The sequence below is a fragment of the Pholis gunnellus genome (assembly GCF_910591455.1).
Source record: "Pholis gunnellus genome assembly, chromosome: 13".
In the NCBI taxonomy this organism is placed as follows: Eukaryota; Metazoa; Chordata; class Actinopteri; order Perciformes; family Pholidae; genus Pholis; species Pholis gunnellus.
In genome coordinates this window covers 15,769,200-15,791,673 of record NC_136540.1, presented here as the reverse complement: position 1 = coordinate 15,791,673, position 22,474 = coordinate 15,769,200, and the positions used below count along the sequence as shown (strand labels likewise).

General features: G+C 41.5%; 1 protein-coding gene across 1 annotated transcript; it reads left to right on the top strand.

Moving 5' to 3' along the window:
• The first annotated feature begins 389 nt into the window (after positions 1-389).
• On the top strand, positions 390-22,474 carry ophn1 (oligophrenin 1). Its single transcript, XM_079171535.1, has 24 exons — positions 390-835; positions 2,041-2,136; positions 2,610-2,671; positions 4,099-4,170; positions 5,674-5,775; positions 5,893-6,003; positions 6,131-6,235; positions 6,336-6,465; positions 6,581-6,681; positions 6,840-6,934; positions 8,180-8,258; positions 11,148-11,181; positions 11,351-11,413; positions 12,035-12,109; positions 12,629-12,713; positions 13,144-13,202; positions 14,196-14,301; positions 14,419-14,578; positions 15,108-15,255; positions 16,072-16,380; positions 17,223-17,370; positions 18,003-18,053; positions 21,148-21,187; positions 21,319-22,474. The coding sequence occupies exons 1-24, from the start codon at positions 682-684 to the stop codon at positions 21,322-21,324; spliced, it is 2,391 nt and encodes a 796-aa protein (XP_079027661.1). The 5' UTR covers positions 390-681; the 3' UTR covers positions 21,325-22,474.

Genomic DNA, 22,474 nt, shown 5'->3' with positions numbered 1-22,474 from the left:
CACTTGAACGCAGCATCGTGAACACAAGTACAGCGACTGTGCAGCAGCCCCTTTAAGAACCTCCTGGGTGTGGAAAAGGGGGAGTTTTCAGCGAGTCCGTAGCCAGATGGTTCCGTCCCATTCCGCTTTCAGTTACCCCTCTTTGTAAAGCTGTGGGACTTAAAGGATGTGTATGACACCTCAGTTTAATAATATGCATTCACCAATGCGTATTCAGTGATTATTTATAGCGTGCAGCTAACTTTAAAAATCAAATGAGACTTCAAACCAAGGAAACGGCCGGGTGAGGTTTAGGCAAAGTGGGAAATATTTCGGAAACGAACGCGTCCAAATGAATTCTAGCCGCTCTTCTAATCACGACACCGCAACAAGGAAAAAGTGGTGAAGAGGACCAGGATACAACTAAATTACAGTTTCGATAGCGCGTCAGGGGAAGCAAAAGAGGGAAGTAAATACAACACCGTGCTCCGTCACTGTTTCGTGCACTTCACACTAGACCGGCGGCTGCTGCAGGCTCCCACGGACACCATGGCTTCTGCTCCTGTGACCAGATGAGAGAGTGTGGAGTCGCTTCGACCGAGCAGCAATGACCAGTGAGCGGTAGACGAGTGCAGGCTGCGTGGCGCACGAGAACTAACTCAGTGGCTGTATTGTCTGAACCCCCCCACGGTCGTCCAGAAGATGGGGCATCCTCCGCTGGAGTTCAGTGAGTGCTACCTGGACAGCCCGGAGTTCAGGGAGACTCTCAAGTGTTATGAATTGGAGCTGGAGAGGACGAGCAAATTCCTCAAAGAGTTGATCAAAGACGGCAACAGTGTAATCACTGCGATCAGAGGTAAGGATCCTTAAATGCGATCGCCCTCGTTTTGTTACATATTGCATGTGAATGCAGGGGCTTGGGCTCAGCATCAGTGGGGCCATTTTTAAGGGCCCACACGGGATCAGTGTGGGTGGGACAGGCTCATGCAGGGAGTTGCTAGTGCTCCCCTGGGAGAGGACCAAACAGCCCGCGCTGAAAGGCCACGGTTCATGGTGCAGATGTGCAGCACGAGCGGCTCAGTTTTGTTTCCCAAAACAACGCAACAGCTGCCTTCCTGTGGCCCCCCCCCCCCCCCCCCCCCCCCCACACACACACACACACACCTCTACTCTACTGCGTGATGCTGTCTGTCATGTGTCCCACGGATAGTATGGACCACAGCCAGTGACAGAAGGCAGTAGATGCGTTTATTTGGGTCAGCGTGGCACCCGTGAAGGCGAGCACAGTCGTTGTTGTTGTTGTTGTTGTTTGACTTGCCAAGTAACCATTGTGCCCTCCAAATCAACAGTGACCAGCTTTTCACCTCGCGAACAGAAACGGTCATTGTAGGCGTGGTGAGAATAGCCAGAGGGTCACGAGTGCTCGGTGTTTGGGGTAAACTGCACCAAGAGATGTTCATTGAACATCACATACTTATATTTATTTATTTAAACACTGATCTCCAGCTGTAAGTGCTGTGAAATAGGCTGTGTGTGTTCTGCACTTTGTCAACAATAAAAGCCTTATAATAAAAGACACTATTAAAGCAAGAATCCTAAATAAACTAAACACACATTTTGTTGATGGGGGGGGGGGGGGGGAGAACATGTCAAATGATGGAAAGCTTAAAGCTGTTGCGTAATATAGAGGGATGAGTACGGTCGCCAAGTTCCTCTGGCAAAAAGCCCGACAGTATTGATCTGACAGATTGTTTTTGATTTGATAATAAAACCCAGACAAGCAGGGATAAAATGTTATTATATATTACAGAACGCATCCTTTCTGCTGCTGATCTGATAAAAACCTGCCACGGATATATTTAATACTTTGGACTTTCCTGGCTGAGAAAAAAAAAAATAGAAAAGCACTGCAGCAATGATCCGGGCCTGCACTTACATCTTATGAGTATTGTATTTAGAGGATAAATAGGCTATGTTGTTGTGTAACGTAGTTGTGACAGAGGCATTTTGTAACTCAATTCAGATGTTTCAAAAAGGAGTAAACGTTCTTTTTTTTTACAGGCTATTCTCTGGCAGTACAGAAGTTTTCCCAGACTCTCAGCATCTTCCAGTTCGACGTCGTCGGTGACTCCCTGACAGATGATGAAATTAATATTAGTAAGACGATGCTACTTTGTGTTTACTGACTTTTCAAAATCATGAACTGACTTGCAGGCGACGTCATGCCACGTTCCAGCAGGTTTGTCTGTATGTATTCTGCACTAATACCATGTGGATGAATACACACGTTGCATCAGAATTAGCACAAAGACGTGCCCTGCTTCACCTCAGGGGAGAGGAACAGTTTTGGCAGCCGCTTGTTATTTCCTCACAACTTAAATGTGAGGAATCAGCGAATCAAATGGTTTGGAAACACTTTAGCATCAGAGCTTAATGACAAATGTGTATTAAAAAAGAAAATAGCTGGATAAATTATCATCATAAAGTTTATTCTAATGGACGTTTGTTAACAATGGAGCAAGTCCGTTTCTTTTTTAATCTTTCCCGTTGCGTTTCCTGCGTCGGACACTTAAGATAAGAATGTGCTATGTCTTTATTCCGGTCATCATGTTTGTGTTTTCCCCCTCCAGCTCAGTCGTTCCAGGAGTTTGCCGAACTCCTGCAGGAAGTAGAGCACGACAGGATGATGCTGGTGGGTTATCAACTTCCTCCACACTGACTGTGCATCCCATTTAAACCCTCATTAGATATTAGATATTAGATATTGGCACATGCGGTTACAGATAACTAACTTCCTGTTGGCTATGATGCAAAATCAACACTTTTTTTTTGGTCTTTGTTAGTGGAAATGTGTTATAATGAGACACATGCACACGCCTCGATGCTGTGGCTGAGTTTCCCTCTTGGGTTTCTTGTTCCCTTTTTGTAAATGCTTCTGATCACACATTTATCATACTGTAACTACTGAATATTTTAGAGTGCTGCTGTTGTTTTTTTAAGCTATTTGCTTTAATTTAGTCAAGCACAAGTTTTCCTTATTTAACCAAGCCAGATAAACTCAGACGCAAACTAACCGTCTTCGGCCACGTCCATGCTACTACGCTTCCATTTGAAAACGCATATGTTTCGCCACGTTTACACTGAGCGTCCGCACTACGCCGGAGTTTTCGAGCACCGAAAACGGATACGTTTGAAAACGCTCCCGAGGACGGATACGTTTGAAAACTCCGGGGGTCGCCTCTTCGTGTGGACGATCGTAAACGCATAAGTTTGGAAACGATGACGCGTTCGCTACTTGATTGGTTCTTATCAGTCACGACGTGTCCTTCCCTGATTCTTCACGCCCCTATCACACGAGCCTTTCCCAGAAAATCACAAACAACACCAGCCTGTCCAGTTAAAGTCTGCATTTTTGCGGAGGAAGCGGCCGTTATTGGAGCGATTTAGCGAGCGGCGTGTCCAGCGGAAGTATCAGACCTACGGAGCGGCCGTCTGAACTCACGGTTTGCGGCTTTGAGGAGGGCGACGGACACAAAACGGAGGACTTTCCTTTTCTTATTAATGCTTATTTTGTTCTGCACACCTATTGTGAAGTCCTCACATAAACTATAAATGAACAAAACATGAAATGCTCTCCAGTACTTCAGCCACAACCAGCAGAGCTACGAGTGAGAACAGACAACATACGAAACCGAGGAAAAGGGTGAGAGACGTGTGTGGACTGCATCTATGGACCCATAATCTAGTAAACTACAGTAAACTACAGTAAACTATAGTAAACTAGTAAACTAAATGTGTAAGTGTAAGATTCATCCTTGTACACGACAGCAATTGAGTCATGACAGCAGGCGTAGCAGTTCCAGTTAGACTGGGTTTTCTGGAAGTCATCTGGTAAATTGTGCTGACAATGGTGTAGAGGAGCAGCATCGTTATGAAAGTTCCACACGCTCCACTTAACGTTCACATGCTTTCAACATGTTTTATGTTTATCTACGAACATACCGTGTGAAAGAGTGTGTCCTACACAAGGCAATGTACATTATGTGTGTGTGTGTGTGTAAGTGTTTTTACATGTGGAATTGCACCGCAGTAACGGCCGCTCCATGTTTGCCCGTCCAGGTTCAGAACGCCTCCGATCTGCTCATCAAGCCGTTGGAGAAGTTCAGAAAGGAGCAAATAGGAGTTACAAAAGTAAGTGTTTTTACTGATTCATCTGCTCTGCAAGTGAAATGTGGCAAAAAGTAATCAGTTCTTAAATCAGCATCCTTAAACAACATTATGCATAGTATATATATATAATGATTTCCTGAGGTGCTTAGAGACCAGACAGGCTGTTATGAGCTACTTCCTCAAATCTATTCATGAGTGACACAATAATCTGTTAATAACACTAACATTTACGTCTCTTCTTCTTCCTCAATTTGTAAAAGCATTTTGTTGAAAGCAGTTTTTGTAGCTGAGAACAGCTCATGTTTTTGGAAGGTGACCCCCCCTGTGTGCTACTCCACCAATGTTTTATTCTGCTTTTAAAGTCATCAGGAGTCTCTGTGGGATACCACCTTGATTATTCAGACTGACATTTGAGGGGTTTTTTTCTGGTTGTGCTCTGGTGATCAGTGTATTTATTAACCAGAAGCTTTCTGTTGTTCTCGCTGCTGTGCCGATTTTAATACGCAAGCAGAATTGAATGATAGATGAAGTATATACGGGCACCACATGACCTGGAAAACAAATGCATATTAAACACACGTTTTTAAAAAACAATCTAATTGAATCTAAAGATGTATTGTGATTGTTCCAGTAACTACTGCAGCTTATTCAGAATAATAATAATAAAACAAATAACTGTTCAGCAATACTAATAATTAAGACATCTGTGTTATCTCAATAAGAGAAAAAGGGGTATTATGTCTTTACAAGGAGAAAGTACACGTGACTCAACAATGTTCTAGAAACAGTGAAAGTGGTCAAAATAAAATGGACTAGATCAACCGCCAACATACTTTGTCTGAGCCCCACCGCCCTATCCGATGAACTGGAGTACCTCTTCATCGTGTTTCAAATGTCATCATTTGAATAGATTTTAAACTGGAAGTCAATGAACCATCTCCAGGTCGGTTTGGGCAAGTTTACAGTCACAATACTAGCTGAATGTTTCCTTCTTCGTTACATTTAGGTAACTATTCCAACCATTTATCAAGACTTTTAGCTTTCTATTTCAACTGTTATCTTTAGCTAACAATTTATTCAGCTTACTATTATTTTAGTATTTGACTACTTTTTATTTTTGTCCGATCAAATCAGTATTTCTACTTTTCATCTTCCTCCAAATACCCCATGGCAACTACAGAAGTACCGCCTGGTTGGAAATAACTGACCTATGTTAGCCTATTGCAAATGTGTTGGTATCAGCGTATTTATCAGAAGAAAATTGCAGTACGGAAATGCCCAAAATATGTAATCCATCGCATAGTCTGCCCACCACCACGGAGCTTTTTTCAAAGCTTCGTGGAAAACCTACATGCGATAAGAATCTTCAGCAAAAATGTTATTCGCTTGAAATATCGGCTCATAAAATCAGCTCAAATCAAAAATATTGATAGTTCTAGTTTTCTTTTTAATCAAGCTCTGCTAGATAATTTAAACATTTTTAATTTAATCTTTCATTTTCCCAACTACACATCTGTCCTGCAGGAAAAGAAAAAGAAGTTCGAGAAGGAGAGTGAAAAATATCACTCCCAGGTAGACAAACACCTGAATCTCTCTGCAAAGAAGAAAGAGAGTCAACTTCAAGAGGTGGAGTACGACGAAGCATTCAGCAGTTGTGTAGTGAAACGTAGAGCTGAGAGCGACGACGAAGTCACTGTTTCAAATTTCCTTTCTTTCTTTTTTTTTAAATATTTTTCACAACAGGCCGATGAACTCCTTGACAAAGAGCGGGTGAACTTCTATGAGTCGTCCGTGGACTACGTGTACCAGATCCATCAGGTGCAGGACAGGAAGAAGTTTGACGTGGTGGAGCCGGTGAGTTCTGCCTGTGCTCTCCCACTCTTCCTCTTTGCTGTAACCAGAGATGGAGGAAATGTAGAATAGAATAGAGGAACTCGATGAAGGATATCTATAGCGTGTAATTCGCGCTTTGGTTGGGCAGGTGCTGGCGTTTCTGCACAGCGTTCTGACGCTCAACAACCTGACTGTGGAGATGACGCACGACTTCATGCCTTACAAGCAAGAACTGCAGCTCAGCTTGCAGAACGTGAGTGGCGCGCCGAATGGCGCCCATTGGTGAGATTTAATCATCTTCTTAATCGGATGTCGAACGAGATTCTAAAGTGCTGTCCGGTTTCGCCCTGCAGACGAGAAACAACTACGAGAGCACTCGCGAGGAGATGGAGGAGCTGATGAGGAGAATGAAACACCCGTCCCAGATCAGTAAAATGCACAGCTTTCTGCCCACGGAGGGCTATCTGTACTGTCATGAGAAGTGTGCGTGTGTGCTCGATGTCTACACAGAAGCATTGGTACTTGTACACGCTCTTGCTGGAATTCACTCTGACAAACCCTGTCGCTTTTTCTTTTGTTTCTTTTTTTGTCCCAACAGGGGCTCTGGGCATGTCGTGGGTCAAATATTATTGCAAGTATCGCAAGGAGGGGAGACAGCTGGTCATGGTGCCTTGCGAGCAGAAGCCTACAATTAAACAGGTGCTCCGCTGAAAAAGAAAGAAATAATAATTATAAACAAATCCACCACTCATAGCCACAGACCAACATGCTCTGACATCTTCAGCACCTGTTGCCAGTTTATATCCTCAGACTGCTACCAACCTTCTCTCTCTCTCTCTCTCTCTCTATTGCTACAGGGCACTACTACGCAGCTGACACTGAAATCCTGCATCCGCCGGAAGACAGAGTCCATCGACAAGCGCTTTTGCTTTGACGTGGAAACTCACGAGAGGTTAGCGCATGCAAATCTGCGACGCTGGGAGATGAGGCAACAACGGGAGCCTTGTGGGATAAACGGGTTCAGGCGGGCGAGGTGAACAGGTGGCTCACAAGGACAGAGTGTGAGGGCTAAATGGACTGTAGCCCAAACAATCCCTAAGCGACGGGCGCGGGCTGGAAACAGATGGAGAACTCCCCAATTTCAGTCAGGGGAAGGAACACAACAAGTTCATATTCATATAAGCGGGCCGTGCGGCACAGCATGCATTTTAATAGACACTTGAGCCGTGAGGCTGCTCCGTTACACTCGGGTTTCTTGAAATATGAGGAAATGCTGTCGACAGGGTGTCTTTAAAGGTTTAAAAGCTGCTCGAATTATTCATGGGGCGCTTGAAAGTGTCTCTGGATGTCGAGCAACCAATTTGTGTCAGTGTGCGAGCTGAACAACAACACGGCGAGGAGCAGGCTGTTTGATAAACTGCAGGTGGCAGTGCTGTCTCGTGTAGGAGATTGTGTTGTTGCCTCGAGATGTTTTAAGGCCGGCCGGAATGTCCCTGACAAGCTCCCAGTGCTGCTTCCCGACCCCGGAAGGTCTTGACGTAGGGTTTATATATTCCTCTGCTCTTTATATCTCTGGTCATTTGTTTGCTGAACTTGTCTTCATCCCAGTTTGCGCGATGCCACCACACGAGTGGTTGGATTGGCGGTTTCAGGTGTCCCATTCAGGCGTACTGACAAAACGTATCAGGAAAAGAGGGAAATCTCTTAACGCCGTAGCCACGTGGCTCCTGCAGATGTCAGGGTTAGCTCTCGACAGAAAAGTTACTTTTTATAAGACTTTTTAAGGTTGTCATAGTTGGCTGATTAGTGCAGTTGGCAGCCTTTAACTCGTAGCACAGTTGTCTTAGTTAACAATTGATCCAGTCGCCTATAAGCTGTCAAATTTGGCACCGGATTGTGTTGCTTCTGCAAGAAGGCAGATTGCAACAATTGACTCTCATCATCTCTTGACGCTCGTCTCATTCGCCATCATGCATCATGCATTTAATCAGCGGCTTCAACGACGACGCTCACTTCCATCTTGTGCTGTTCTTGTTATTTTGTCCACTCTGAAAAATGCGTTCCGGTCCGTGACGTGTAAGAGCTCTGAAAACCAAACGCTCACAATGGTTGGAAAATGCTGCCGAACAAAAGTGTGACTGAATAATTTGATTGCAGCCGTCGCCTCTTTTAATGGCATTTGTTACTGTTTCCATAGAAACGCACCCGTCACTTTCCAAGCTCTCTCGGAGGCGGACAGGAAGTTGTGGATGGAGGCCATGGATGGAAAAGAGCCCGTGAGTTCATTTCTCATCTCATTTTGGATTATTCTTCTCCGAGACATCATTTTTGTCAAAAACTGCTTCACTGCCAAAAATATGTGCAATGCAATATGGAGTCTGCTAGTAAGAGGAGACATGGTCACTGGTTGTTGTGGTGACACATAAAAAAACTCCCCAACGCCAGTTTCCATTTCCAATCTGGATCGCAGAGTCTATCCAGCCCGTTTTTAAATTCAACCTCCCTAAATGCTGGCAGGTAGTTACATTTCCGTCTTCAGTTATCAAGATGAATGTCATTTGCAGCTTCTTAATGTAATTGCACCTAATTAAATGTGTTTTACATTCACAATATCAGCTTCTGAAAAACCTGAGTTGTTAAACACTGTGCTGTGTTAAATAATATATGTTGTTTAACAGAAACATTGGGGGGGGGGGGGGGTTTGCTATCGCATTCATCATGTAAGGGACATAACAGCTCACATGGGACATTTCTTAAGCGCCGCGGGACGACGGCAAGGGTGATGTCATTATGGCTTCTCTATTCCAGACGTGTGAGTTGGCATGAAGCCTGTCAGGCTCATTATAGCACCAGTGTGCAGTTAATGGTGACACCTGGTTAGTTTTAACGGCCCCACACAGCACGGCTGAGTTCACACTGTCAGGGATTTCTCTTTTTGCTCTTATAATCATGTTTAGGTGTTGCCTCTCTGTAAAAGCAGCCAAACTTTGCTGCTCCCACAGTCTGTCTCTGTATTCAGCAGTTTTGAGGCGAGGTTACACCAAATAGCCTTACTCGCAACATTTACCATGTAGTCGATTCCTCTTTTGGTTGCAAACTCTGCACTCTCTGCGGTAGATGGTTTAGGTTTTAAAAAGGTGGATGTCGCGTGAGTGGTGGACACAACAAATAGACCGTGACTGCCAGAGGATGTGAAAATAACAGAAGGCACACTTCTCAGCGCCCTTTCTTCCTGTGCAACTTCCCCATAGACTTCTGTATATCGTGCTTATTTCACAAGAGCTTTTCCACCCACTCTGCCCAAATATTGTCAAGCAAAGATGCGCTGCGCGGCTGCCAGGTCTCCTCTGGACACGAATCAACTCTGGGGCTCTGTTAGAATAATCTCTTCTTCCACAGTCAACTTCATTACACACTGCATGGCCTTTAGCCATTTTGAACGGCTGACGTATAAGATGCAGTCTCATGGACGCTTTATATTTGCTCACGTGCGCCTCATACTGCAGCATGTCGACGCGTATGCTTATGTGTTTTAACTTGTTTCTGTACATACCGCCTCTGTTGAACCTTCCTCTTCCTCTGCCGTCTCATTGTTAGTGCGCCGAGTCCAGAGCTTTGCTCTCAGAGTCTAACAACGATTGGCTCGGAGTAGACACTAGAGCTGGAGTGATCAACAGAAGTAATCAGCAATTTTAAAAGTAATTTTTCGAGCTGAAAAAAAAAGCTGAATATTCATTCCAGCTCTTCAAATGTGAGGGTTTTGCTGCAGTTCCTTGTTATATAGAATGATAGTTAACTAAATATGTTTGACTTTTAGATTGTTTGGATGATGTTACCTGGGGTTCTGGCAAATTGTGATTGTTAATTTCTATCTTCTGGACATTTTCTTGACAAAACAGTTGACCAATTAATCGAGATGTATACCTGCAAATTTAAGCGATAATAAAAATAATAATAGTTATTGATGATACATCAATTGATGATAATTTTAGCGTTTTTTTTTGCTCATAACAAACCTCTTCTGGAGCTCTGGAGACAAAAGCCGGCGTACGCCGGTTCTCTAAGCAGCCAGCTGGTCTATTTGTCTCTTCTATGGAAAACTTTGGTCGACATGCATGACCCGTGTGTGCCAGTATGGCAAATGTTACGTAACACTACACTTGCAGATCACTTAGAGGCCCATCTTTCTGCACTTTCCAGTGGAACTTCTTATAAATTCCAAAAAAAGTATTTGTTATGAAAATTGTTGGACAAAGAGAAAATGCCTGCACGTTCTTCTCCAAACTCGCCTAAGCGAGAGGACATTTTGGCAATTTTCTTTTCTTACGGTAATCATTCCAACATTGGAGAGAAGCTGACTTTTCACTGCCAGTAATTCCTTTCTCTGGTGGCGGCTTCATAATGTTTGCATGTCTAGATCAGCATGTCTTCCATGTGATCGTATCTTTTGAATTAGAGAAACTCATGTTAGAATTTGAGAGATTTAGAGTGATTTCCTCCCAAAACGAAGCGGAGAGTGATGTAGTAGTTGTTCCATTCTCAGGCGTAAATCAATAACACGGCGTGATGGGGATGTTTCACACTTCAGCCGCCTGTGACAACAAGCACTCGTCCTTGATTAGGAGACCTTAAACAAGACTTTACTTTACTGTTTCCAGCTGCTCTGTAGCTGGCCCTGGCCTCTGACAGACGTTTGTGGGGAGAGCGACAGCGTTGAAAACTATTTGGGGGAAGAATAAGACAAAGCTTTGATATAAAAACTACTTTGTGTTGGCTGTGAGTTTTAAAGGTTTTCTAAATGAATCCCAAGAGAACAGAATTCTTTTCATTTGGTTTGCTTTTGAATCGGGAATCTTTCCTGTTTTCCATCATTTAACAAGACACGCATTCTGTTTCTCTCTGTTTCCATTGTTGTTATTTTCATGCAATTTGAATCTGCTCATAAGGTAAACTTAAACTGGAAAACTGGGCTTATAGTGCCATAAACTACCCATGAAGCTGTCGCTATATCCAGCCAAGTTTGATTTTAGTGAAGCAGCTTTGTGTCCTCCTGCCGTCCTCATTTTCTAAAAAACACACTGTGTTCATTAATTATTGTTGTGAGGCCAGTCTTAGATTTTCCATTATGTTTCCTCAATTTCTTTTTCACATTTCTTTCATTTCAGATCTATCATTCCCCAATTCACAATCAAGCTGAAAGTAAGTTGTCCGTTACGTTGCGATGTTGATGTAATGAGGTGTAGACAGACACGGTAACACCTCGATGTGTTCATCTGTCTTCATGTTTTACCAACGAGAAGATTTCTCCTTCAAATTATTGTTTGCTGTTCAATCTTTTCATCTTTTTCTTTTTTTTCTACTTCCACAGTGGAACTGAATGAAATTGGATTTAAGTTTGTGCGAAAGTGCATCAACTACATTGAAACAAAAGGTAAAGAGTCCTGTTCGAGGTTTATTCCAGCTGTCTTTAGCTCTGTTAGTTTACTTACTTTCCCTGAAGGGGGCGTGGTTGAGTCATATGTTAAATGTTGATGCCAAGCCTGCAGACTCCTTTCAGAGAATAAAGGTTTTCATCACAATAATAGTAGTCTGAAATAGTGGTCTATTTTAGATTGTACAGAAGTTACTTCTTTTTTTTTTTAAGGATACATTTTTTTACCAGTATTTCTTTATCAAAAGCCCTTCTCTCCATGCATGCTAAAACATAGAAGCCCAATAACTCCAACCTGTCCCGAGGGACGATGCAACTTTATAATTCTACAGTCGCAAAATGTTTCGCCAGCAGGGTGATCCGCCTTACAAGAAAAGAAGACGCACTCAAGCCATAAGCATGTCGTTCGACTTATGATCCAAGCATGGCACATTTTTCTGTCTCAAACTAAAAGGTTAAATGAAGCGTGCACAATCAGGAAAGAACATCTGTAGCTTAATTCTGGCTCCCGCGACCTCTGAAGAGAAGCATGTGGTACATTTCCACTGCTCTGTATTTGTCCAGATTACACTCCCCCCTTTTTTCAATTTTCTTTTTACCTCCCCCTCTCGTCTTTTCCAGGAGTCACACAAGAAGGAGTGTACAGAACTGTTGGCAGCAACATCCAAGTGCAGAAGCTATTAAATGCCTTCTTTGGTAAGGAAATAATCCCGTGAACATGTTTCCGCATCTGTCCGTTTCCCCGTGTCTCTTTGTTCGGGCTCGTCTTCCTTCGTTAAACACTGCAGGTTCTGCCACTTTTGTGAAGGTCGTCTGTATGAATGACGAGGAAATATCAGCAGGTCGCCGACTCGCGGCGCTCCTACTCTGGAGGGCTCTGCCTTAAAGCGGCTCTATGTTATATTTGTATACAATCAAATGACGATTGCATTAAAAAGGTGTGGTTTGTAGTGGAAAACCCACGAAGAATTTGGCTTTATACAGTCTTTCAACTCATTGCTTTGATTTTAAACTTCAAATGCGCTCTGCCTGCCCAGCACCAAACAAGCTGGTGAACCTGGCCGCATATTGCTTATTATTTAATTATGGCGAGCACATGCCACAACTAGCCAGTTGCTTTGATCCATTACGGTACTAATCCCAGGTGGTTGTCAGTGTTGGTTACATGGAATTGAACATAATGGCGTTACATTGTTTTGATTTGCTCCTTCATAGACCCCACAAACCCAGGAGATGTGGATCTCCAGAGCAGCGACTGGGACGTCAAAACCATCACAAGTGCACTGAAGTTTTATCTGAGGTATGTTTGTCTGCGAGTAGATGCGTGTGAGCAGGAGACACAAAGTTAATACGTGGAAGATACTGAAAAACACTGTGTAGCTCCAGAGCTACGGCTGTGTTTTGACTGACATTGGTTTAATTATCAAATCTGTACGTCTGCTCCGTAAGCCTACATTAAATACATACAACTATAATATAATAATAAATAAATGATTGAATACATTTTACTTGATGACTTTGTAACATTGCAGAATTCTGCCTAGTACAAATCCTAGAGTTTCCTGTGTTTGACGTGTTGAGTTATAGTGCATGCGGCCTTGCACTTGTTTACAAGTGTGTGTGTGTGTGTGTGTGTGTGTGTGTGTGTGTGTGTGTGTGTGTGTGTGTGTGTGTGTGTGTGTGTGTGTGTGTGTGTGTGTGTGTGTGTGTGTGTGTCTATTCATCTGCAGGAGCTTGTCTGAACCGCTGATGACCTACAGTCTACACAGAGACCTCATGTGTGCTGCAAGTAAGATGTTTTTTGGACATTATCCAGCGCAACGATTAAGGCGCTTTGTTTGCATGTTCATGTTTTATCCGTCTCATTATTTTAAACCCTCTTCTCGTCTGGTCACCTAAGGCTAAAATATGTGTCAAACTCACGCTGGAGTTTCACTCAAAATCTAATCCTCTTGATGATTTACAAGGACTTAGGAAGGTTGAAACTTGGTTATGTGCTTTGCTCATGAAACTTGTCCTCACCTGTTAGCATTCAATAGTGAAACTATTTAGCATCATGCTTATTCATGTTCTACTTAAAGTACCAAAAGGCTTCATGCTTTCTATTTGCAAAGATAAGAAATATAAACTGACGCGTGCATGGAAACATGCTGTTTGTATATACTTGTACTGTAAATGTTGTAATTTCTTGGTTTTAACAGTAAGTTACAATTAAATGACGTAGTTTCCTGAACTTAACAGACTGTTGGCTTGTATAATCTATTAAGTACTGGATAGATGCTCGGATTACATTTTTACAGATTTCAGATGATCTTTTCCAGACAGTTTGGGGAGTTCTTATCAATTTGCCATGTGTCTTGCTTATCTTTACACCTGCGGTACCATGGATAAGCGTTGCCTGGATGGCTGGATGGCAGGTACAAAAGAGGCATTGGTAAATCAATGCCTTGCCGGCTGCAGGTTCAGCAGTTTAACAGGCAGCATTAGGCTAGTCTGGAAGTCGTAAAAGTCCTCTGCTTATTTATATCTGTCACACGACGTCATCGTAAAGCAGAAAACAATGAGTTTAACAGCATCAGCCTCATTCTGTCAGGATGTTACAGTGAGACAAATTGTGACTTTAGTTTCCTGGAAATCTCATTCAGTATTTTAATAGGGGCTCCTAATTAAACGTTTTTTTTTACTAGTCTCGTGCCATTGCAGTGTAGGGCTGGGCCCGATTCTATATTGTGTTTCTTGTGATTTATGTCTACAGATACTTTGTGTTGTCTTTGTGTCACAGAGTCAGACAATCTGGACTTTCGACTGAGCGAGATTCATTCCCTTACCCACAAACTACCAGAGAAGAATCGGGAGATGGTGGAGATGCTTATTAAACACTTGGTCAAGTGAGTTCTAGCATACAATGTATTTATTTATGTACCTCTTGCTCACTGTCGCAAATGATCTGAGATGATGTGTCACTGCCCGGTGTTAACAGTTCAATCACTCATTATTTTTAACAGCGTGTGCAGTCACAGTGAAGAAAATCGAATGATCCCTTCAAACATGGCTGTTATCTTTGGACCCACACTCATGAGAGCCAAGGAGGAGACGGTGGCGGCCATGTTGGATATCAAGTTCCAAAATATTGTCGTTGAGATTCTGATTGGCGACTTCAAAAAGGTACGTTTTCAAAGAATGTAAAAGACCATCGAGCAATATAATTTAGCGTAAAAGTTGGACATTTTTGGAAATGTGAGAAAATTGATACCGCTCGTTAATTGCCAGGCAACCGGCGGAGACTGTATGAAGTTACTGTAAGAAATAACTTCGTAAATAACCCCCAGTAAACTTCCAAATTGACGTTTTCACATGTTGGTTTGTATACCTATGAAACAAACGAGATACAACACAATGCCACTGGTCTGAGCCAACAGAGGATGTTGATCTTCTCATGAAAGAAGGAGAATAAGTATTTCATAAATTGTTGAACTATGTAACGCTTCTTAATGCGAGTTTGTGCAGCAGAAGCATTTGTTTGCCATAGACGTCACTAAATCACTAATTTGGTTTTTGTGCCGAGTCCTTTCGTTAAGATTGTTCTGTGAAAAATAGCTGTAATTTGTCTTTTTTTCATTGTTTCGGTTACAGGCTGTAACGGTAGCCACTAAACCACTAACAAGTGTTACTTTAACGTTTCTTGTGATTACAGATCTTCAGTGATATACCAGAGGACAGCACTTCCCCACCAGTCCCTCCTCCGCGGATCACCCCAAGAAAGAGGCAACCAATCACCATCTCCAAGCGGCCACCTCGTGTTTATCAAGCTCTTACTCCCAACATCTACCAGCACACAGAGAGTAATTATCAGGCTTGATTGCCGTCCTCATCCTCATCATTAACCCACCCATATCCCATATATATATATATGTAGTACAGTAGATTATTTTTAGCTTCTTCATAAAATATTGCAGAAAGATTTGATCCACACCTTCCTAACAGTTCCTAACATTTCTGAAGTCCGCTACAGAAAAATGCGATTCAGTGTGTTTCCTTAACATAAAATCATTCTTTTGTTTGTCAAATAATGTCAAATCAAACTCTATTTGTTCACTGTATTTATTCCTTTTTTTCTTATTCTTTATTGTTAATATTAAATTCCTCTGGTGCTATATTTATTTTAAGTACAAATAAACTAAACCATGTACTTTTCTGTGTTTGAACCCCTCATGAATTGGGTGTGTCTCAGAGAGATTTGGAGCACCTGCAGCTTGTCCTCCCTGCGTTGGTTTAATATTTAACGATTCTTAACTTACCTCTTGTATCGTTAAATAACCAGCCCTGTCTGATTAATCCAAAGATTTATTTTATGAAACCACTGAAGCACAGTGGTTGTGTAACTAAGCTTTTTACATTCAATTGCATTGTATTGTTATGCAACCTTCAGTACATGTTTTGCTGTGCTTTGCATGTTTGTTTGCTTTTCTTACACACTGAAGACAATTTGTATTATTTCGTAGAGGAAAACTATTTACTCTTGACTGAGGCCCGGAAGTTACTGTCTCCGATAGGAATCACAACAACATCCTTTTCTCCGTCTCAATGTTTGTCAGTTGAGTCCACTCCAAGTATTCAAGTACCTTGCATTCATCGGTTGTGCTCTTTCTTTGCAACAGATGGCCAGAACGACAGCTCTGTTGTGGACGGGGAAGTCTCAACGAACCCTGTTCCCCTGCAGCGGACAAAACCAGTTAGCGTTCCTCCACTCGTTCCAAGAGAACCTCCGCCAAGATTAGCATTGATGCCCAGACCAGCTAGCCGTCAGGAAAGACACTTAGACTCTGACACTGGCAAGATAGACGACACAAGGCAAAGGCCAGATTCTTCTTCGGCGGCCAATGGGGAGTCTGGAGTCTATGTGAGCAGAGTGCCATCCTTCCAGAGCAGAAGACAACCTCCCAAAGGCTCACCAGCCAACAGAGAAGGTATAATGTGGGGAAACGTCCTTCCGTGATACTCGTTTTCTTTGACTTACAAAACTATATTTCCTTCAGGTTTTATGGGATTTAAAAATAAATGAACACAAAGGGATGTAGTGTGACGTAGAAAGCAAACTTGTGATTTAGCAGTCAGATATGTTAGGACATGGAAATTGAACCGTCGTCAGCCAGCTCTTAAAAATCTCCTTGTTTTCAATTTGTCATGTGGCTGCAGCCAGTAAATAGACGTATCCAGAGGCAATCTATCGCCTTGAGGGAATTTCTTTGAATTTTGCACAAAGATGGATTGATAAGATTTTGGTCATTTGGTCTTTTTGTCCATAACTCGAGAATTCTTGTACTAATTATGACGATTTCACACAAATGTTTCGTATAATAATAATAATAATAATAATAATAATAAAATGATGAAGTGAAGACATTTTGGACAGACATGGTTGAAAACTGTACCTTGACTGGTTGGATGAAATGGGCTGCAACATGTCCACCTGCTGTATACTCGCTTTACCAAAAAAAAACGAAAAATCTAATGAGAGTTATGCAAGCATTAATGGTGGATGGATGACGAAGCGGTCGCTGTTCAGAGCTTCGTTGCAGACATAAAGCCTTTGCTGATTTGTTTGTTTCTTGTTGAGTTATTTGCCCGAGAAAGTAGGTATCTTATGTTCTAACTCCCAGCATGTCATTGCAGAGATCTCTTGTTATTATAGAAGACCTATATCATAGTGAAACCTTTTTAAGCCATCACAGCCTTTAGTCTTAATTTTGCCATTTACAATTGTATTGCAAAGATTTGTAATTCTATATTATTGTTGGATGTCTTCCAGGAGATTCTGATGGTCTGACCAGAACAAGGTCCACAGAGAAACATGCCATTTGTAGACCACCTGTCAGGCCTCCTGAACCCCCCTCCAGACACCCCGCTCTACAAAAGACCCCGAGTGCAGCCAGCAGCGAGGGCACAGCCAAATCCTAGTAAGTGCTCCTCTGTATCATAAAAGTCTGTCGCCTCCTTTTTTTTGAGGTATCGGTCAAGAACTCAATGGACCTGCGTTTTTTTAATAAAAAAAAACCTTGAAATGGATTCCAGACGTGCCGAATCGGCAACCCTTAAGGCATTAGTAGTTTCGGTGATCAAAACTTTCCGATCAAAGAATGGACATGTTTCCTCATGGTAATGTGTGAATGAGACTTGTTCTATTGGAAGGCCCTTTTTAAACAAGTAAACCCCTTTGTTGTCTTGAATCATACAAGTACATCAACTTCATTAAATATGCTGATCTACATCAAACTGCTACATACAATAGGAGACAATAGTAGATAGAGAAAGAGGTGAGTGTGTTTCTATGGGCCAAGATGGAATCTGAACAGATGAGTCTTCAGTCTTTCCCCTACATGGCTTGCAGCCAAGGCTTAGCTTTCGTAGATAAGTACACGAATGGAACACCCAAAACATCGGTGGGAGCCGTATAGGCAGGTAGTGGAGTATAAAAAGCGCAGTCTACTGAATGATATTGGATCACAAAAGGATCTGGAATCTCCCCGATGAGATGAATCATATGTTTATCTATAATACCAACATGTTTTGTTTGTTTTTTTTCCTGCAGTGTTGCCTCTAAAACTAAGTTTTTTGAGAATGCCTCCAAGCACGTCGGCAGGTATGTAAAAGCTTATATTTTTGTGCTCCTGTCTGTACACTAATCAGACACACATGTTTTTCCAGTCCTGTAGATGACGGTTAATAAAAACCCAGCTGAAGATTAAAGTTACACTCTTCCCTCTGATGACATAAATATGGAAGTGGAAACATGTCTCCTCTTTTATGATTTGCTTGGATGGTCCAAGTTACGGTCCTTGCTGCCCTCCCTGCACACGCAGCGATGAAGGCTGTAAATGAAAAATGCGTGAGTGGGAAGAGTTTGTAGGAGTTTTATCAAAGAGAGTTTATCTTTTTCTACATTGTATTCTATCAATGTTACATACAGACATGCAACGATGTCGTTTGGCCTTTTGGAAAGAAGAAGCACAGTGAAGCACATTGTGACTCATGACAACGCCGCTATTCCAGCCAATCAGCAACTTGGGGAGTTAGTTCTTGTGCACCGGACAGGGGAAAGTCCATGGATGTATAAAGAGAAAGCAGTGACATCTTCTATCAATGTGGCATATGGATATGTATACATTGCACACGGATAAAGTCTAAAATATATAGTATACATTACTTTGGCAGACATTCAACGGTATGTAGAAAACAGCTGATTCACTTGATGCTCAAAAAGCAGCCAAACACAATGAGCACCAGGATTAAGAAAGAAAAGAGAGAACTCTTGGTGTCAGCGCACGAGTACAAAGCAACTTTAACACTCCTACAAAATGCGCAACAGTTCACACACAAACAGTGAACGACTGGCGACGGCGCACCAGATTAAAGAAAAGAGAGAGAACTCTTGGTGTTAGCGGGCAACACACACAAAGTCAATAAAAGGGTTCTAAAACAAAACTGTAACAATAAATAAATAAATTGGGCTACATTAGGGCTGTAACAAATATGTTTTGTTTCGAATTTAGCGTCACTTTAGCGTCTTGACGTCATCACCCAAACAAATGGGTAAAGTAAGATTTTATGTTGTTGTGGTTATTTAAATATAATTTATGTTGATGTAAGATTGCTTCTAGACTAATAAATAATAATTGATATTATTAATAGTAGCCTAATGATAATAATAAATATTATTATAATTTGTTGTTGTATTCATATTAATAATATTAATATAAAAGCAACGTCAACATTTTGAACAGATCTTTGAACTATTTGGTACAGCCCTACACCTATATATATATATATTATTTATGTATTGTTTTTTTAAAGGAGACGCTTACTGTCTTTGAGAGGAAGTCCATGTGCCTCTTCCTCTGGACAGAGGTGTTACTGACTCTTTGTGAAAGTCCTCCTCGTTCGGTTTATTCCTCAGGTCCTCTTTCATTTTCAATGGCAATATGAGCCAAGGAGGAAAGCCTGTTCTGTTCCATTCTGTCCCAGCTGTTGCTCTTTATCTGCTTCAAAGGTTGTGATGCCGCGGATACAGCCTCGTGCCAGTCAAAGAAGTATTTAGCAGCCACAGGAGTCATTCCTTGGACTTTGTGTGAACAGTATAATCCCATCAAATTAGACTTTAATCTAATAAAATCAAAGGATTCATATCTAGACAGGCTCGTTAATTTATTCTTATAGAACATTATACTATTTTATGTTCCTTTCATCTCTCAAAACGATCATTAAAAACCATCAAACTGCTCTCGCTGATTGGTAAAGTACTGCATTGTGTCTCTGACGCGCACAGCGCGTGGGCCAATGTCCATAGTCTTGGTTTGAAGAAGAGGAAACAGCTGTTTGTGGAATCCATGGTCTCCTCAGCTCTACAAAGGATGCTGCTTATATGTCACGTTGTATATGACTTATGATAAACTCGAGCTTCACTTGAATCATTCTGAATCCGCTGTGAACAAAGTTGAGGAGCGTAGAGTTGCTAACTGGTCATCTTTTTTTTCTGGCAACACATGCAGACAGTCCAACAGGATCGCCATGAATGGCCGAGCTACTGTTCCTCTTCAACCACATCTTTTCTTTCTTCATGAGACAGAGTTGAACATCTTTTGAAGTCAGAAATATCCGTGCTCGCCGGCCAGCCTATCTTGAGCTATCCGCGCTAGCCACTCGGCGCGACTTCGAAGCAGAGTTACCGAATCACATCGCCAGTTTCCGGTCCAACTTCAAACCAATCAACAAAAAAAAGGCCAAATCATAACCTTGCAAGAACCCAGTTTAGTGTCACGTGACATGAGACGGGGTACGATCTGTCCAGAGGTCGTGGCCATTTCATGCGTTTCTGTGAGATCACATGGTCTTGCACTTCCTGCATTTAAACTATATGACTACTGTGGAGGCCTAATCCTGAGACATATTATGAATGATGAACATTTAAACAAATACAATTCTTTAAAGAATTTTGAATATGAAGAAATCAATAAATAAAACTATCATGTAATCTCTTTTTGCCTTTGGCGAGGCAGTGGGAGTGAGCGGACGGTAAATCTATTAATAGATTGATTACATTTGATAAATAAAAAATACAGTAGCCGACACAAATGTGCATATAGTGCTAAAATTCATCAGGATATCGCAATATAGTGACTTATTTCCATTAGGAGGGCAGCAGGAGAAGGGGATGAATATGCTACTAATATCCGATTTTTACACAAATACACCCAAAAAACAAAACATCAATATTATACCTCTAATCATACAAATAATGATGAAAACCACACCAATTTGGAAACCATCAGACCAAAGCTGAGAACTGTACTAACCTATTCAGCAGTCATTTTCTCTGCTGTTTTTGAAAACTACTCAGATAATTTTTCTCATCATCACCTGTGCGGAGAAATGTGCGTCTCCCTCATGCTTTAGATGACGTTGTTTCAGGTTAGATACACTACACCTTGTATTCAGGCCATGAGACTATCGAAACGGAAAATACTAGGCTAAATTATTTGGACATAGACCTGCAAAATCTTGAAGTTTTAACTGTTCTTACTTCAAAAAGGAGCCAATTAAACTGAAAGACCCTCAGTGGTTCTGAGCTTTTTGAAACGTTTCTTTCTTCGCGTTATTGGTATTTGTTTGGGTGTTGAGTTAAGATGGCGACCATGTTTCTCCAGTAATTCTTTTTCTTTTTCTCTCTGCTAATTCAGTCCCCCTGCCTCTCCGTCATTATCAAGAGTGAGAAAAGAGGTGAGCTGTACTGTGATTGTGACAGATTTAACAGCATTAAATTACTGAATACATTGAGAGTCGACCTGTATAATGAAGTGAGACGTGATTTCTCCGTTTTAATTTGTCTATTTCCATGCTTGTTTCCTCAGAATTAAAGATAAGGAGCCTCGGACAACATCATGTGGCCTCTACATGTGCTGATGAAGCTGGAGGGAGTCATTGTCAATGATCTTAGTGGATAGACTGAAGAGGTGGCTCCCCATATATCATAATAAATATATTTGATTCCATTGTATTGTTAATGGTAAGAATGATGTTGTAAGGGAACACGTTAGCAAATGGACTTATGAATGGGCTTTCAAAATAGGCTAATAGGCTCAGTGTTTGATCATTATTCCAAAGTTAAGATGGAGTAACGGTACTATTCTCCCCCCCTCGTTTCATGCCAGTTGACAATTTTGTCAACTAATATTACAATATTTAGTTATTTTACAGTGTTAACAAGTTTGAATGGCCAATTTTATTGGAGGCAACAAACTGCCATAACTGGTTATAACAGATTACTTAGACCTCTTGTCTACACTCTTAACACTTGTTTTTAAATTGTAAAATAGATCTCCCAAAGATGACTAATTGATTAAATAGGGTTAATCATTATTAATTTGAAAACGTGAGATATTAGTCTTAACTTCTAGATTGTATAATGAACTAAGGGTCTGTGAATGAGCTGGATAAAGCTAATTCATAAAGCAAGTTACATCTATAGAATAACTATTTCTGTGGACGCTGTTTTAGTTGGTTCGATCAGAAAGACATTTGAGATCAAAACGTGTCATTCAGCGATGAGTCACTTTTTAAAAGGCATTACAAAAAAGTATTTTGCTTCCCAGTGCCAGCCTGTATTCCAGTCAGTGTGGTTAGAATTTACATGATGAATACAATGCTAATGTTAGTTTGATAGGGAGTCATTAAAACTAGATTCACTCGTGTACGTTCCCTCACTTCTGACCTTGGTGTCGATCCCTCCTGACTTCATGTCGGTAGGTCAGGTTGCACAAGAAGAAGAAGTTTACCTGAATTAGTTGCACCTCAAATAAATTGTTGGGATTACCAAAACGGGTCACGTAAACTGATTGTTACGATAGCTTGTGAAGATAACACTCCGATGTGTTGTTTTATTTCTTTGTCTTCAAAATAGTTATGTTCATTTTACACTTTTGTTTAATAACCCAACTTGATAATTCTGGTTGTTGTCTCGTTGGATTTGTTTGCAAAAAATAAAATAAAAGTTGTTAACATGCCTCA